Here is a 17,034-nt window from a genome sequence, read left to right as displayed (position 1 = left end):
TGTTCGAGAGAGTGTTACAGTGAGGGTGTGTTAGAGAGAGTGTTACAGTGAAGGGTGTGTTCGAGAGAGAGTTACAGTGAGGGTGTGTTAGAGAGAGTGTTACAGTGAGGGTGTGTTCGAGAGAGTGTTACAGTGAGGGTGTGTTAGAGAGAGTGTTACAGTGAAGGGTGTGTTCGAGAGAGAGTTACAGTGAGGGTGTGTTAGAGAGGGTTACAGTGAGGGTGTGTTAGAGAGAGAGTTACAGTGAGGGTGTGTTAGAGAGGGTTACAGTGAGGGTGTGTTAGAGAGAGAGTTACAGTGAAGGGTGTGTTAGAGAGAGTGTTACAGTGAGGGTGTGTTAGAGAGAGAGTTACAGTGAGGGAGTGTTGGAGAGAGTGTTACAGTGAGGGTGTGTTAGAGAGAGGGTTACAGTGAGGGTGTGTTAGAGGGAGGGTTACAGTGAGGGTGTGTTAGAGAGAGGGTTACAGTGAGGGTGTGTTAGAGAGAGAGTTACAGTGAGGGTGTGTTAGAGGGAGGGTTACAGTGAGGGTGTGTTAGAGAGAGAGTTGCAGTGAGGGTGTGTTAGAGGGAGGGTTACAGTGAGGGTGTGTTAGAGAGAGGGTTACAGTGAAGGGTATGTTGGAGAGAGGGTGACAGTGAGCGTGTGTTAGAGGGAGGGTTACAGTGAAGGGTGTGTTGGAGAGAGGGTTACAGTGAGGGTGTGTTAGAGAGAGTGTTACAGTGAGGGTGTGTTAGAGAGAGGGTTACAGTGAAGGGTGTGTATGAGAGAGTTACAGTGAGGGTGTGTTGGAGGGAGGGTTACAGTGAGGGTGTGTTAGAGGGAGGGTTACAGTGAAGGGTGTGTATGAGAGAGTTACAGTGAGGGTGTGTTGGAGGGAGGGTTACAGTGAGGGTGTGTTAGAGGGAGGCTTACAGTAACGGTGTGTTAGAGAGAGTGTTACAGTGAAGGGTATGTTGGAGAGAGGGTTCCAGTGAGGGTGTGTTAGAGGGAGGGTTACAGTGAAGGGTGTGTTAGAGAGAGGGTTCCAGTGAGGGTGTGTTAGAGGGAGGGTTACAGTGAGGGTGTGTTAGAGAGGGTTAATTTATGAGTGTGTTAGAGGGTTACAATGAGGTATGAGCTATGCGGAGATGTAACAGAAACAACATTGGCCTCTTTCTCTAGTTTTGCTTCTTTGTCTGGAAGGTGCTTGTGAAAACAGTCTCTTGGATGTTTTCGGCTCGTCCGAACACAGTTATGCAGTGAATGTAATGTAAGTGCATCCTAACGCGTCACACTGCTGTCATCTGTTTCCCTCACTTCATTCCTGCCTCCCTCAAAGGCACTGCACTGCCCTCGGGCTGGCGTTTCCATGGCGATTGGCGGTCTATAACATCCAGGCCTGCCTTCGTATGGGGTGCGGGCTGCGACTCAGTGGCACAAACCCTTGCCCCTGCATCATGAAGATTCAAAGCCCACTCCAGATACTGCAGCCCACATATCCAGGCTGACGCTCCCCAAGGCCAGTACAGTGGGAGTGCTGCACTGTCAGAGGATCTCCCTTTTGGATTCAACGTTAAACTGAGGTTCCACTGGCCTGCTGATCAGACAGATGTATAAAATACCATGACACTACTGGAAGACGAGCACAGGGAGTTCTCCCTGTCGTCTTTGGGGCCAGTATTCATCTCTCCACCAACATGTGTAAAATCAGGTTCTCTGGGTCATTATCACATTGCTGTTTGTGGGATCTTGCTGTGCACAAATGAGAGAACGTTAAAGCAGCATCTCCTTTGACCCAGATGGGTATTAAACTTGGGAAAAAAAGCAGCTGGGGGTAAATAAATCGTATGCATGGATTTAGGAGGCAGTGTGTTTCTGGAAGGAGAAGGAATTGATGGATTTCGATGTGTCGAATGAAACAAAGTAAAAAACAGAATAATGGGCAAAAGGGGATAAGGAAGAAGGAAAGAAAGGCGTGCATTTATATAGCGCCATTCACGACCTCAGGATGTCCCAAAGCGTTTTACAGCCAGTGAAGTGTTTTTGTAGTCACTGTTGTGATGTAAGAAACGTGGCAGCCAATGTTCGCACAGCAAGATCCCACAAACAGCAATGTGATAATGACCCAGATCATCTGTTTTTAGTGATGTTGGTTGTGGGATAAATATTGGGCCCAGGACACCGGGGAGAACCGCACCCCCCGGCTCTTCTTCCAATAGTGGCCGTGGGATCTTTTACACCCACCCGAGAGGGCAGACGGGGCCTTTGGTTAATGTTTCATCTGAAAGACGGACCCTCTGACAGTTCAACACTCCCTCAGTCCTGACCCTCCGACAGTGCAGCGCTCTTTCAGTACTGACCCTCCGACAGTGCAGCGCTCCCTCAGTACTGACCCTCCCACAGTGCAGCGCTCCCTCAGTACTGACCCTCCCACAGTGCAGCACTCCCTCAATACTGACCCTCCCACAGTGCAGCACTCCCTCAGCACTGACCCTCCCACAGTGCAGCGCTCCCTCAGTACTGACCCTCTGACAGTGCAGCACCCTCGATACTAGCAGCGGGAATGCCAGCCTGGCGTTTCTGCCCATGTGTCTGGGAAGTGGAAATAATGAATTGTTGCTACTTCTCGCTAGTTCCCTGCAACTCATGCGATGGATGTAGAGTTCTGCTGTTGATCATTTTCAGATGGTTGGGTCAATAAAGCGTCACGTGGGGGATGTGATCACTTTGACTGTTCTGCTGGTGTATGGCGAGGTTGATCAGTCAGATACAGGCTTTTCCCTGTTCCCTGAAGGTTATTCTGTTGGTTTTCAAATTACCAGTCTTGCTAATTGTCACAACTTCCTTCCTCCTCCACAGCGAAAGAAGAATCCGTGGCTACTTTCAAAGGCACCGAGTTTTTCTGCTACGACCTCTCGCACAACCCCATCCAGAGCAGCAGCGACGAAATCACCCTCTCCTTCAAAACGCTTCAGCGCAACGGGCTCATCCTGCACACGGGCAAGTCCGCCGACTATGTCAACCTGGCCTTGAAGAACGGGGCGGTCTCTCTGGTCATCAACCTGGGCTCGGGCGCCTTCGAGGCGCTGGTGGAACCGGTCAACGGGAAGTTCAACGACAACAACTGGCATGACGTGCGGGTGACACGCAATCTCCGTCAGGTAATGGCGACCCCAAGTGACGCGAACTTTCCGCCTTCTCACCACTTTCTCTTTTGACCAGGGGGAACCGAAACGCGACCGCCAGGTCCTGCCAGGCACAAATCGTTTTCTTAAGGGCGTTTATGCATCTGCAAAGACCTCGAGCCCCGAATCCAGTCTTTCCAGGGTCGGTAACTTAAGGAAAGGGGCTGAACATTCCAGCGAGCGCCAATTCCGATTTTGGGTTTCAGGCGAGTGATGGTTGGCCCGACTTGCGGATAGGTTCGGAGGCGTTTCTGCACGTGGCAGAAGTGGCATGCCAAGGGTGAAAAACAGCAATCCCAGTAAATGAGAATATGAACCTAAAATTAGGAGCAGGAGTAGGCCATTCTGCCCCTCGAGCCTGCTCCACCATTCAGTAAGATCATGGCTGATCTTTGACCTCAACTCCACTTTCCCGTCTTATCCCATGATTCCCTCAATGTCCAAATATCTGTCGATCTCAGTCTTAAATATACTCAACGGCTGAGCTCCCATACTCTAAACCAGTGTGATACAGCCTGGATATTCCTTTAAAATGCATCAGAGCGAATGTATTTCCCTTACACTTCCCCCATCTGTTCCGTAACCCATTGTAACATTGATTCTTGTGCTTGGCTGATCCTTCGTGATCTCACTAAGGCCTCGCATTTATTGCCCATCTCTAATTGCCCTTGAGAAGGTGGTGGTGAGCTGCCTTCTTGAACCACTGCAGTCTGTGTGGGGTAGATACACCCACTGTGCTGTTAGGAAGGGAATTCCAGGATTTTGACCCAGTGACGGCGATATAGTTCCAAGTTAGGATGGTGTGTGACTTGGAGGGGAACTTGCAGGTGGTGGTGTTCCCATGCGTCTGCTGCCCTTGTCTTTCTAGGTGGTAGAGGTCCTGGGTTTGGAAAGTGCTGTCGAAGGAGCCTTGGTGCGTTGCTGCAGTGCATCTTGTAGATGGTAAACACTGCTGCCACTGTGCGTCAGTGGTGGAGGGAGTGAATGTTTGTGGATGGGGTGCCAATCAAGTGGGCTGCTTTGTCCTGGATGGTGTCGAGCTTCTTGAGTGTTGTTGGAGCTGCACCCATCCAGGCAAGTGGAGAGTATTCTATCACACTCCTGACTTGTAGATCGTGAATAGGTTCTGGGGAGTCAGGAGGTGAGTTACTCACAGCAGGATTCCAGCCTCTGACCTTCTCTTGTCGCCACAATATTTATATAACTGGTCTAGTACAGTTTCTGGTCAATGGTGACCCCCAGGGGGTTGATAGTGGGGGGATTTAGCAATGGTCATGCCGTTGAACATCAAGAGGAGTTGGTTGGAGTCTCTCTTGTTGGAGATGGTCATTGCCTGGCACTTGTGCGGCGCGCATGTCTTAGCAATCAGGAAGAGGAGACGTGGCCAGGATCCCAGATCCGGATATCTATCCTTTGGCTCCTGATGGGCCTGTGTGTGGCTTTCAAGGTAAGGGTTTGGCTGAGCTGAGATAGCCCATCAGAGTTGACTGGCTCAGCGACCCTCACCATCCAGGAGGAATCACCACCGTTATTGGTAATTGGCCATCGGCCATAAAGCTGAATTAGGAAAAAAGCAGAAAACTGGGTGGGGGTAAATCTGTGCAAAACAATAGATCAGAGAATCATAGAATTGTTACAGCACATAAGGAGACCATTTGGCCCATGGTGTCTCTGTAAGGGCAACTCAGCTAGATAAATTTCGAAATTGCGTCACAATCAGGACTTGAATTCAGTGTTGTACAGCATTCGCCAGAGCTGGCGGGCAGCCATAAAGACAGGGCTAAATTGTGGCGAGTCGAAGAGACTTAGTAGTTGGCAGGAAAAAAGACAGAGGCGCAAGGGGAGAGCCAACTGTGCAACAGCCCCAACAAACAAATTTCTCTGCAGCACCTGTGGAAGAGCCTGTCACTCCAGAATTGGCCTTTATAGCCACTCCAGGCGCTGCTTCACAAACCACTGACCACCTCCAGGCGCGTATCCATTGTCTCTCGAGATAAGGAGGCCCAAAAGAAAGAAAAAAAAAAGAAAAACAGCGTCTGTACACAATGTAATCAGTCATGGGTCTCAGAACAGATCAATGAGGTCTTTAGGTCTCTCTCAAACCTTACAATGTCCCCATGTCCCTAGCCAAAACTTTTAGCTCTTCAACTCTGCACTGTGCTCCAACTTTGGTTGTGGATTTCCTTGTCTGTTTCTCTCCTGTGACTATTCCAAAGCTCTCCCAGCCAGGCTCCCAACTTCCATTCTATATTGACTTGTGCCCATCCAAAACTCGGCTGCCTGTTATGTTAACTCGCACCAAGTCCTGCTCCCCCATCATCCCACTCCGCATCCCCCACTCCCCCGCTGGGCTCTCAATCTTATATTGGCTCCCTAACCACCAACCCTTCAATTTCAAAATTCTCATCCTTGTTTTCCAATCCCCCTCTCCCTTTCTCTGTAACCTCCTCCAGCCCCCACAACCCTCCGAGATCTCTGCGCTCCTCCATTTCCGCCCTCTTGTCCATCCCCCGATTCCCATCGCTCCACCATTGGCGGCCGTGCCTTCAGCTGCCTGGGGGCCCTGAGCTCTGGAATTCCCTCCCTAAACCTCTCCGCCTCTCTCTCTCCTCCTTTAAAACGCTCCTTAAAACCGACCTCTTTGACCGAGCTTTGGGTCACGTGTCCCTAATATCTCCTGAAGTGGCTCGGGGGTCAAATTTTGTTTGACAACTCTCCTGTGAAGCACCTTGGGGATATTTTACTGCATTAAAGGCGCCAGATAAATGCAGGGTGAAGTATCTTGGGTTCATTTTCTACAGCAAGATTCCAGGGATGATGTGGATAGTTTGTTGAGTGAGAAACCGAACTGCCCAGCGCAGTAAAATTGAGTTAGCCGATCGTCGATAAAATTAATTCTTGGGGTACGGGCGCCGTTGGCAAGGCCTATGGCTCCCACTGTGCTGCCAGGTAGGTTGTTCTACCATGAAGGAGTGGGTGGCGCTGATGTCAGCTGGGCCAATGATGGTAACTTGCAGCACAGAGGGAGGCTGTTCGGCCCATCCTGCCTGTACTGGGTATGGGGAGCTGCAAGATTGGCCCAAAGCCCCTTGGATTGGAAGAAGGAGAACGGGTCAGCGTTACCGCAAAGGATGGGGGCCCAGTGATCTCCTTACTGGAACTATCCATCTGTATATGTCATGCAGGAACAGTACTGCTCTCAGATGTTTCCTCTTGGCTCTGCTAAGTAGTCCATGAACATTCGCCATCATAGTCCATGTGTGAAAATAGCTAATATTCCAGTGAGCACCATAGGATGCAAAGCGTCAGCAAGCTACATCCAGGAAAGATTCAGAGCTGGGTTACCCCAACCCATGGCTGTGGAACCACATGCAACCCTTAAGTCCTGATGCTCGGTTACATAGAATTACATAGAATTCACAGCACAGGAACAGGCCATTCGGCCCAACAATTCCGTGCTGGTGTTTGTGCTCCTCCCACCCCCTCTTCCCGTCACCATCTCCTTCTGTTCCTTTCTCCCTCATGTGTTTACCCAGCTTCCCCCTGAAATGCATCGATACTATTCACCTCGACCACTCCCCTGTGGCAGGGAGTTCCACATTCCACGGGTGTAACCTCTTCGTTCCTTCATGCATGTTCTTCGGCGCTTCCCTATCCTTTCTGTGAAGACTGTTCACAGTAACTCCAAGCATGGTCCAACCGAGGTTTGATACAAGTCTAGCCAAGGTTTACAGTAGCCGAGGCACCTTAGTCCTATTTCTGCTTATTATGGCCTGGGGATTTGCGCTGGTTTCTTCCGTGCAGTCCGCCTGAAACTGTCCCAGCCTCTCAAAAGATGGCGGAATTTCAAGGGCAAGGTACGCCCAGCGCCACTCAAGTTTCTGCCATCTTGCGCGGCGGTTTAAGGAAAAAAACTGCGCCAGGAGCCGTCCGCGCCCACAAAACTGGCCACGCCCCCGGATCAATGGAAGCACCGTGCAGAGTCTTCACTATTGGCGCCCCTTCAAACTTCAGCTGGTCCTGTCGAGCACAAGAACATTTTCAGAGCTTCGAAATATCTTATTGGTAATGAACCAGCAGACAGTTCCCCAATATAACTAGCAAGTGGTTCTGTATCTTTTATGAATGTAATTTTTAATCGCTCAAAATCAGGCCACACACGGAGTAAAGGTGCGTCATGATAAACCCGTTTCCAACTATATTAATCCAACGGCACCAAGTTACCGAGCTGCACTAAAACTCAGAGAATATTTTTGAAAAAAATGAATTTTCTTTTGAGGAACGAATGAGATTGCAAAATGCTGCCTGATTGTGCTAGGTCGAGGCAGATTTAACCGTTTGCCAAGATGCCAAAAGAGCATCAGCGGAAACAAGAGCGAGAGAAAGGCTCTTCTCAAAATGGGCTTAATTTATGGCTGGATCTCAGATTGCACCCAAAGTGGAAACTCTGTTCCCCCAGAAAGTGGGACACCATAGACCCATGATCATGAAAGCGTGGAAACCTGTGTTTCGAGAGAGGCAATGACAGAAGAGGGATCGGGTGAGGTGAAAGCAGGCCAGTGATTATGTGTTATTAAACCAGTGCGCCTGCACAGAGAAAATATTGCTCAGTGAAACAGAGGCACACATTGTCAACAGATAGCTAATTACTGTCCATAAGCCGAGAACACAAAGGGATTATTCCCGTATCTCGTTGCAAATTACCAGTTACAGTTACCAGCAGGTCTGTAACAAGGGGTTATTAAATGATGTGGTCTGGCAGAGGTAATTATTACATTATTAAATGCAAGATATTAATTGGTCCAGTAATAAAGTGTTACACTATTAATCAGAGAGCTACAGGATGGGACAGGCCAGGGCTGCAAGCTGAGCACTCAGGAGGGACATGTTAGATGATGTCCAGTGTAACGTGGTACTGTATTTAAAAAGAAATATAGTGCAGCTCCGGGCCACGTACGGCGCAGGCCATGTAACACAGTATTGTGCTGTCCCACACTGGCCCACCATTTAAAACACAACACAGTTCAGTCTCGATTTGATAAATAATCTTCAAAGCAACAAAGCACTGCACTGTTAATATATCATTTGTAATATAACAGAGCACCGTCCCTGATCCTGTATATAATCTGTAATGTAACACAGCACCGTCCCTGATCCTGTATATAATCTGTAATGTAACACAGCACCGTCCCTGATCCTGTATATAATCTGTAATGTAACACAGCACCATCCCTGATCCTGTATATAAACTGTAATGTAACAGAGCACCGTCCCTGCTCCTGTATATAACCTGTAATGTAACACAGCACCGTCCCTGATCCTGTATATAATCTGTAATGTAACACAGCACCGTCCCTGATCCTGTATATAAACTGTAATGTAACACAGCTCCGTCCCTGATCCTGTATATAATCTGTAATGTAACACAGCACCGTCCCTGATCCTGTATATAATCTGTAATGTAACACAGCACCGTCCCTGATCCTGTATATAATCTGTAAAGTAACACAGCACCGTCCCTGATCCAGTATATAATCTGTAATGTAACACAGCACCGTCCCTGATCCTGTATATAATCTGTAAAGTAACACAGCACCATCCCTCTTCCTGTATATAATCTGTAATGTAACACAGCACCATCCCTCTTCCTGTATATAATCTGTAATGTAACACAGCACTGTCCCTGATCCTGTGTATAATCTGTAATGTAACACAGCACCGTCCCTGATCCTGTACATAATCTGTAATGTAACACAGCACCGTCCCTGATCCTGTATATAAACTGTAATGTAACACAGCTCCGTCCCTGATCATGCATATAATCTGTAATGTAACACAGCACCGTCCCTGATCCTGTATATAATCTGTAATGTAACACAGCACCGTCCCTGATCCTGTATATAATCTGGAATGTAACACAGCACCGTCCCTGATCCTGTATATAATCTGTAATGTAACACAGCACCGTCCCTGATCCTGTATATAATCTGTAATGTAACACAGCACCGTCCCTGATCCTGTATATAATCTGTAATGTAACACAGCACCGTCCCTGATCCAGTATATAATCTGTAATTTAACACAGCACCATCCCTGATCCTGTATATAATCTGTAATGTCACACAGCACCGTCCCTGATCCAGTATATAATCTGTAATGTAACACAGCTCCGTCCCTTTTCCTGTATATAATCTGCAATGTAACACAGCACCGTTCCTCATCCTGTATATAATCTGTAATGTAACACAGCACCATCCCTGATCCTGTATATAATCTGTAATTTAACACAGCACCATCCCTGATCCTGTATATAATCTGTAATGTAACACAGCACCGTCCCGGATCCTGTATATAATCTGTAATATCACACAGCACCGTCCCTGATCCTGTATATAATCTGTAATGTAACACAGCATCATCCCTGTTCCTGTATATAATCTGCAATGTAACACAGCTCCGTCCCTGTTCCTGTATATAATCTGCAATGTAACACAGCTCCGTCCCTGATCCTGTATATAATCTGTAATGTACACAGCACCGTCCCTGATCCTGTAACTAATCTGTAATGTCACACAGCTCCGTCCCTGATCCTGTATATAATCTGTAATGTAACACAGCACCATCCCTCTTCCTGTATATAATCTGCAGTGTAACACAGCACCGTCCCTGATCCTGTATATAATCTGTAATGTAATACAGCTCCGTCCCTGTTCCTGTATATAATCTGTAATGTAATACAGCACCATCCCTGATCCCGTATATAATCTGTAATGTCACACAGCACCGTCCCTGATCCTGTATATAATCTGTAATGTAACACAGCACCATCCCTCTTCCTGTATATAATCTGTAATGTGACACAGCACCGTCCCTGATCCTATATATAATCTGTAATGTAACACAGCACCATCCCTCTTCCTGTATATAATCTGTAATGTCACACAGCACCGTCCCTAATCCTGTATATAATCTGTAATGTAACACAGCACCATCCCTCTTCCTGTATATAATCTGTAATGTAACACAGCACCGTCCCTGATCCTGTATATAATCTGTAATGTAACACAGCTCCGTCCCTGATCCTGTATATAATCTGTAATGCAACACAGCTCTGTCCCTGATCCCGTATATAATCTGTAATGTAACACAGCACCGTCCCTGATCCTGTATATAATCTGTAATGTAACACAGCTCCGGACTGATCCTGTATATAATCTGTAATGTAACACAGCACCGTCCATGGTCCTGTATATAATCTGTAATGTAACACAGCAGCGTCCCAGATCCTGTATATAATCTGTAATGTAACACAGCAACGTCCCTGATCCTGTATATAATCTGTAATGTAACACAGCACCGTCCCTGTTCCTGTATATAATCTGTAATTTAACACAGCACCGTCCCTGTTCCTGTATATAATCTGTAATTTAACACAGCACCGTCCCTGATCCTGTATATAATCTGTAATGTAACACAGCACCGTCCGTTTTCCTGTATATAATCTGTAATGTTACACAGCACCGTCCCTGATCCTGTATATAATCTGTAACGTAACACAGCTCTGTCCCTGATCCTGTATATAATCTGTAATGTAACACAGCACCATCGCTGTTCCTGTATATAATCAGTAATGTAACACAGCACCGTCCCTGATCCTGTATATAATCTGTAATGTAACACAGCTCCATCCCTGATCCTGTATATAATCTGTAATGTAACACAGCACCATCCCTGTTCCTGTATATAATCTGTAATGTAACACAGCACCGTCCCTGATCCTGCATATAATCTGTAATGTAACACAGGTCTGTCCCTGATCCTGTATATAATCTGTAATGGAATGCAGCACCGTCCCTGATCCTGTATATAATCAGTAATGTAACACAGAACCGTCCCTGTTCCAGTATATAATCTGTAATGTAACACAGCACCGTCCCTGATCCTGTTTATAATCTGTAATTTAACACAGCTCCGTCCCTGATCCTGTATATAATCTGTAATGTAACACAGCTCCATCCCTGATCCTGTATATAATCTGTAATGTAACACAGCTCCGTCCCTGATCTTGTATATAATCTGTAATGTAACACAGCTCCGTCCCTGATCCTGTATATAATCTGTAATGTAACACAGCTCCGTCCCTGATCCTGTATATAATCTGTAATGTAACACAGCACCGTCCCTGATCCTGTATATAATCTGTAATGTAACACAGCACCGTCCATGATACAGTATATAATCTGCAATGTAACACAGTACCGTCCCTGTTCCTGTATATAATCTGTAATGTAACACAGCACCGTCCCTGATCCTGTATATAATCTGTAATGTAACACAGTACCGTCCCTGTTCCTGTATATAATCTGTAATGTAACACAGCACCGTCCCTGATCCTGTATATAATCTGTAATGTAACACAGCACCGTCCCTGATCCTGTATATAATCTGGAATGTAACACAGCTCCGTCCCTGATCCTGTATATAATCTGTAATTTAACACAGCACTGTCCCTGATCCAGTATATAATCTGTAATGTAACACACCTCTGTCCCTTTTCCTGTATATAATCTGCAATGTAACACAGCACCGTCCCTCATCCTGCATATAATCTGTAATGTAACACAGCACCATCCCTGATCCTGTATATAATTTGTAATTTAACACAGCACCATCCCTGATCCTGGATATAATCTGTAATGTAACACAGCACCATCCCTGATCCTGTATATAATCTGTAATATCACACAGCACCATCCCTCTTCCTGTATATAATCTGTAATGTAACACAGCTCCGTCCCTGATCCTGTATATAATCTGTAATGTACACAGCACCGTCCCTGATCCTGTAAATAATCTGTAATGTCACACAGCTCCGTCCCTGATCCTGTATATAATCTGTAATGTCACACAGCACCGTCCCTCTTCCTGTATATAATCTGTAATGTAACACAGCACCGTCCCTGATCCTGCACATAATCTGTAATGTAACACAGCTCCGACCCTGTTCCTGTATATAATCTGTAATGTAACACAGCTCCGTCCCTGATCCTGTATATAATCTCTAATGTAACACAGCTCTGTCCCTGATCCTGTATATAATCTGTAATGGAACACAGCACCGTCCCTGATCCTGTATATAATCTGTAATTTAACACAGCTCCGTCCCTGATCCTGTATATTATCTGTAATTTAACACAGCTCCGTCCCTTTTCCTGTATATAATCTGTAATGTAACACAGCACCGTCCCTGATCCTGCACATAATCTGTAATGTAACACAGCTCCGACCCTGTTCCTGTATATAATCTGTAATGTAACACAGCACCGTCCCTGATCCTGCATATAATCTGTCATGTAACACAGCTCTGTCCCTGATCCTGTATATAATCTGTAATGTAACACAGCACCATCCATCTTCCTGTATATAATCTGTAATGTGACACAGCATCGTCCCTGTTCCTGAATATAATCTGTAATGTAACACAGCTCCGTCCCTGATCCTGTATATAATCTGTAACGTAACACAGCACCATCCCTGTTCCTGTATATAATCTGTAATATAACAGAGCACCATCCCTGATCCTGTATATAATCTGTAATGTCACACAGCACCGTCCCTGATCAAATATATAATCTGTAATGTTACACAGCACTGTCCCTGATCCTGTACATAATCTGTAATGTAACACAACAACGTCCCTGATCCTGTATATAATCTGTAATGTAACACACAACCGTCCCTGATCCTGTATATAATCTGTAATGTAACACAGCACCGTCCCTGATCCTGTATATAATCTGGAATGTAACAAAGCACCGTCCCTGATCCTGTATATAATCTGTAATGTAACACAGCACCGTCCCTGATCCTGTATATAATCTGTAATGTAACACAGCACCGTCCCTGATCCTGTACATAATCTGTAATGTAACACAGCACCGTCCCTGATCCAGTATATAAGCTGTAATTTAACACATCACCATCCCTGATCCTGTATATAATCTGTAATGTCACACAGCACCGTCCCTGATCCAGTATATAATCTGTAATGTAACACAGCTCCGTCCCTTTTCCTGTTTATGATCTGCAATGTAACACAGCTCCGTCCCTGATCCTGTATATAATCTGTAATGTAGCACAGCACCGTCCCTGTTCCTGTATATAATCTGCAATGTAAAACAGCTCCGTCCCTGATCCTGTATATAATCTGTAATATACACAGCACCGTCCCTGATCCTGTAAATAATCTGTAATGTCACACAGCTCCGTCCCTGATCCTGTATATAATCTGTTATGTAACACAGCACCATCCCTCTTCCTGTATATAATCTGTAGTGTAACACAGCACCATCCCTGATCCCGTATATAATCTGTAATGTCACACAGCACCGTCCCTGATCCTGTATATAATCTGTAATGTAACACAGCACCATCCCTCTTCCTGTATATAATCTGTAATGTGACACAGCACCGTCCCTGATCCTGTATATAATCTGTAATGTAACACAGCACCATCCCTCTTCCTGTATATAATCTGTAATGTCACACAGAACCGTCCCTAATCCTGTATATAATCTGTAATGTAACACAGCACCGTCCCTGATCCTGTATATAATCTGTAATGTAACACAGCTCCGTCCCTGATCCTGTATATAATCTGTAATGTAACACAGCACCGTCCCTGATCCTGTATATAATCTGTAATGTAACACAGCTCCGGACTGATCCTGTATATAATCTGTAATGTAACACAGCACCGTCCATGGTCCTGTATATAATCTGTAATGTAACACAGCAGCGTCCCAGATCCTGTATATAATCTGTAATGTAACACAGCAACGTCCCTGATCCTGTACATAATCTGTAATGTAACACAGCACTGTCCCTGATCCTGTATATAATTTGTAACGTAACACAGCTCCGTCCCTGATCCTGTATATAATCTGTAACGTAACACAGCACCATCCCTGTTCCTGTATATAATCTGTAATATAACAGAGCACCATCCCTGATCCTGTATATAATCTGTAATGTCACACAGCACCGTCCCTGATCAAATATATAATCTGTAATGTTACACAGCACTGTCCCTGATCCTGTACATAATCTGTAATGTAACACAACAACGTCCCTGATCCTGTATATAATCTGTAATGTAACACACAACCGTCCCTGATCCTGTATATAATCTGTAATGTAACACAGCACCGTCCCTGATCCTGTATATAATCTGGAATGTAACAAAGCACCGTCCCTGATCCTGTATATAATCTGTAATGTAACACAGCACCGTCCCTGATCCTGTATATAATCTGTAATGTAACACAGCACCGTCCCTGATCCTGTATATAATCTGTAATGTAACACAGCACCGTCCCTGATCCAGTATATAAGCTGTAATTTAACACATCACCATCCCTGATCCTGTATATAATCTGTAATGTCACACAGCACCGTCCCTGATCCAGTATATAATCTGTAATGTAACACAGCTCCGTCCCTTTTCCTGTTTATGATCTGCAATGTAACACAGCACCGTCCCTGATCCTGTATATAATCTGTAATGTAGCACAGCACCGTCCCTGTTCCTGTATATAATCTGCAATGTAAAACAGCTCCGTCCCTGATCCTGTATATAATCTGTAATATACACAGCACCGTCCCTGATCCTGTAAATAATCTGTAATGTCACACAGCTCCGTCCCTGATCCTGTATATAATCTGTTATGTAACACAGCACCATCCCTCTTCCTGTATATAATCTGTAGTGTAACACAGCACCGTCCCTGATCCTGTATATAATCTGTAATGTAACACAGCTCCGTCCCTGTTCCTGTATATAATCTGTAATGTAATACAGCACCATCGCTGATCCCGTATATAATCTGTAATGTCACACAGCACCGTCCCTGATCCTGTATATAATCTGTAATGTAACACAGCACCATCCCTCTTCCTGTATATAATCTGTAATGTGACACAGCACCGTCCCTGATCCTGTATATAATCTGTAATGTAACACAGCACCATCCCTCTTCCTGTATATAATCTGTAATGTCACACAGAACCGTCCCTAATCCTGTATATAATCTGTAATGTAACACAGCACCGTCCCTGATCCTGTATATAATCTGTAATGTAACACAGCTCCGTCCCTGATCCTGTATATAATCTGTAATGTAACACAGCACCGTCCCTGATCCTGTATATAATCTGTAATGTAACACAGCTCCGGACTGATCCTGTATATAATCTGTAATGTAACACAGCACCGTCCATGGTCCTGTATATAATCTGTAATGTAACACAGCAGCGTCCCAGATCCTGTATATAATCTGTAATGTAACACAGCAACGTCCCTGATCCTGTACATAATCTGTAATGTAACACAGCACTGTCCCTGATCCTGTATATAATTTGTAACGTAACACAGCTCTGTCCCTGATCCTGTATATAATCTGTAATGTAACACAGCACCATCGCTGTTCCTGTATATAATCAGTAATGTAACACAGCACCGTCCCTGATCCTGTATATAATCTGTAATGTAACACAGCACCGTCCCTGATCCTGTACATAATCTGTAATGTAACACAGCTCCGTCCCTGATCTTGTATACAATCTGTAATGTAACACAGCACCGTCCCTGATCCTGCATATAATCTGTAATGTAACACAGGTCTGTCCCTGATCCTGTATATAATCTGTAATGTAATACAGCACCATCCCTGATCCCGTATATAATCTGTAATGTCACACAGCACCGTCCCTGAACCAGTATATAATCTGTAATGTAACACAGCACCATCCCTCTTCCTGTATATAATCTGTATTGTGACACAGCACCGTCCCTGATCCTGCATGTAATCTGTAATGTAACACAGCTCCGTCCCTGTTCCTGTATATAATCTGTAATGTAACACAGCACAGTCGCTGATCCTGTATATAATGTGTAGTGTAACACAGCTCCGTCCCTGATCCTGTATATAATCTGTAATTTATCACAGCATCATCCCTGATCCTGTATATAATCTGTAATGTCACACAGCACCGTCCCTGTTCCTGTATATAATCTGTAATTTAACACAGCACCATCCCTGATCCTGTATATAATCTGTAATGTAACACAGCATCGTCCGTTTTCCTGTATATAATCTGTAATGTAACACAGCACCGTCCCTGATCCTGTATATAATCTGTAATGTAACACAGCACCGTCCCTGATCCTGTTTATAATCTGTAATTTAACACCGCTCCGTCCCTGATCCTGTATATAATCTGTAATGTAACACAGCTCCGTCCCTGATCCTGTATATAATCTGTAATGTAACACAGCACCGTCCCTGATCCTGTTTATAATCTGTAATTTAACACAGCTCCGTCCCTGATCATGTATATAATCTGTAATGTAACACAGCTACGTCCCTGATCCTGTATATAATCTGTAATGTAACACAGCACCGTCCCTGATCCTGTATATAATCTGTAATGTAACACAGCACCGTCCATGATACAGTATATAATCTGCAATGTAACACAGTACCGTCCCTGTTCCTGTATATAATCTGTAATGTAACACAGCACCGTCCCTGATCCTGTATATAATCTGTAATGTAACACAGCACCGTCCCTGTTCCTGTATATAATCTGTAATGAAACACAGCACCATCCCTGATCCTCTATATAATCTGTAATGTCACACAGCACCGTCCCTGATCCTGTATATAATCTGGAATGTAACACAGCTCCGTCCCTGATCCTGTATATAATCTGTAATTTGACACAGCACCGTCCATGATCCAGTATATAATCTGTAATGTAACACAGCTCCGTCCCTTTTCCTGTATATAATCTGCAATGTAACACAGC

At 45.1% G+C, this 17,034-nt stretch overlaps 1 protein-coding gene across 1 annotated transcript in view; it reads left to right on the top strand.

The window, feature by feature from the left end:
* The window catches only part of LOC137355989 (neurexin-2-like), a 1,490,911-nt gene that overhangs the window by 403,507 nt on the left and 1,070,370 nt on the right, over positions 1-17,034 (top strand). The window contains exon 2 of the mRNA XM_068021690.1: positions 2,840-3,141. Coding sequence (XP_067877791.1) covers positions 2,840-3,141 — 302 coding nt within the window. The remainder of the gene's footprint in view (positions 1-2,839; positions 3,142-17,034) is intronic.

The sequence above is a fragment of the Heterodontus francisci genome, chromosome 44 (assembly GCF_036365525.1).
Source record: "Heterodontus francisci isolate sHetFra1 chromosome 44, sHetFra1.hap1, whole genome shotgun sequence".
Taxonomy (NCBI): Eukaryota; Metazoa; Chordata; class Chondrichthyes; order Heterodontiformes; family Heterodontidae; genus Heterodontus; species Heterodontus francisci.
Note: the sequence above shows the minus strand (reverse complement) of the source record. Positions and strands in the feature narration are given on the sequence as shown.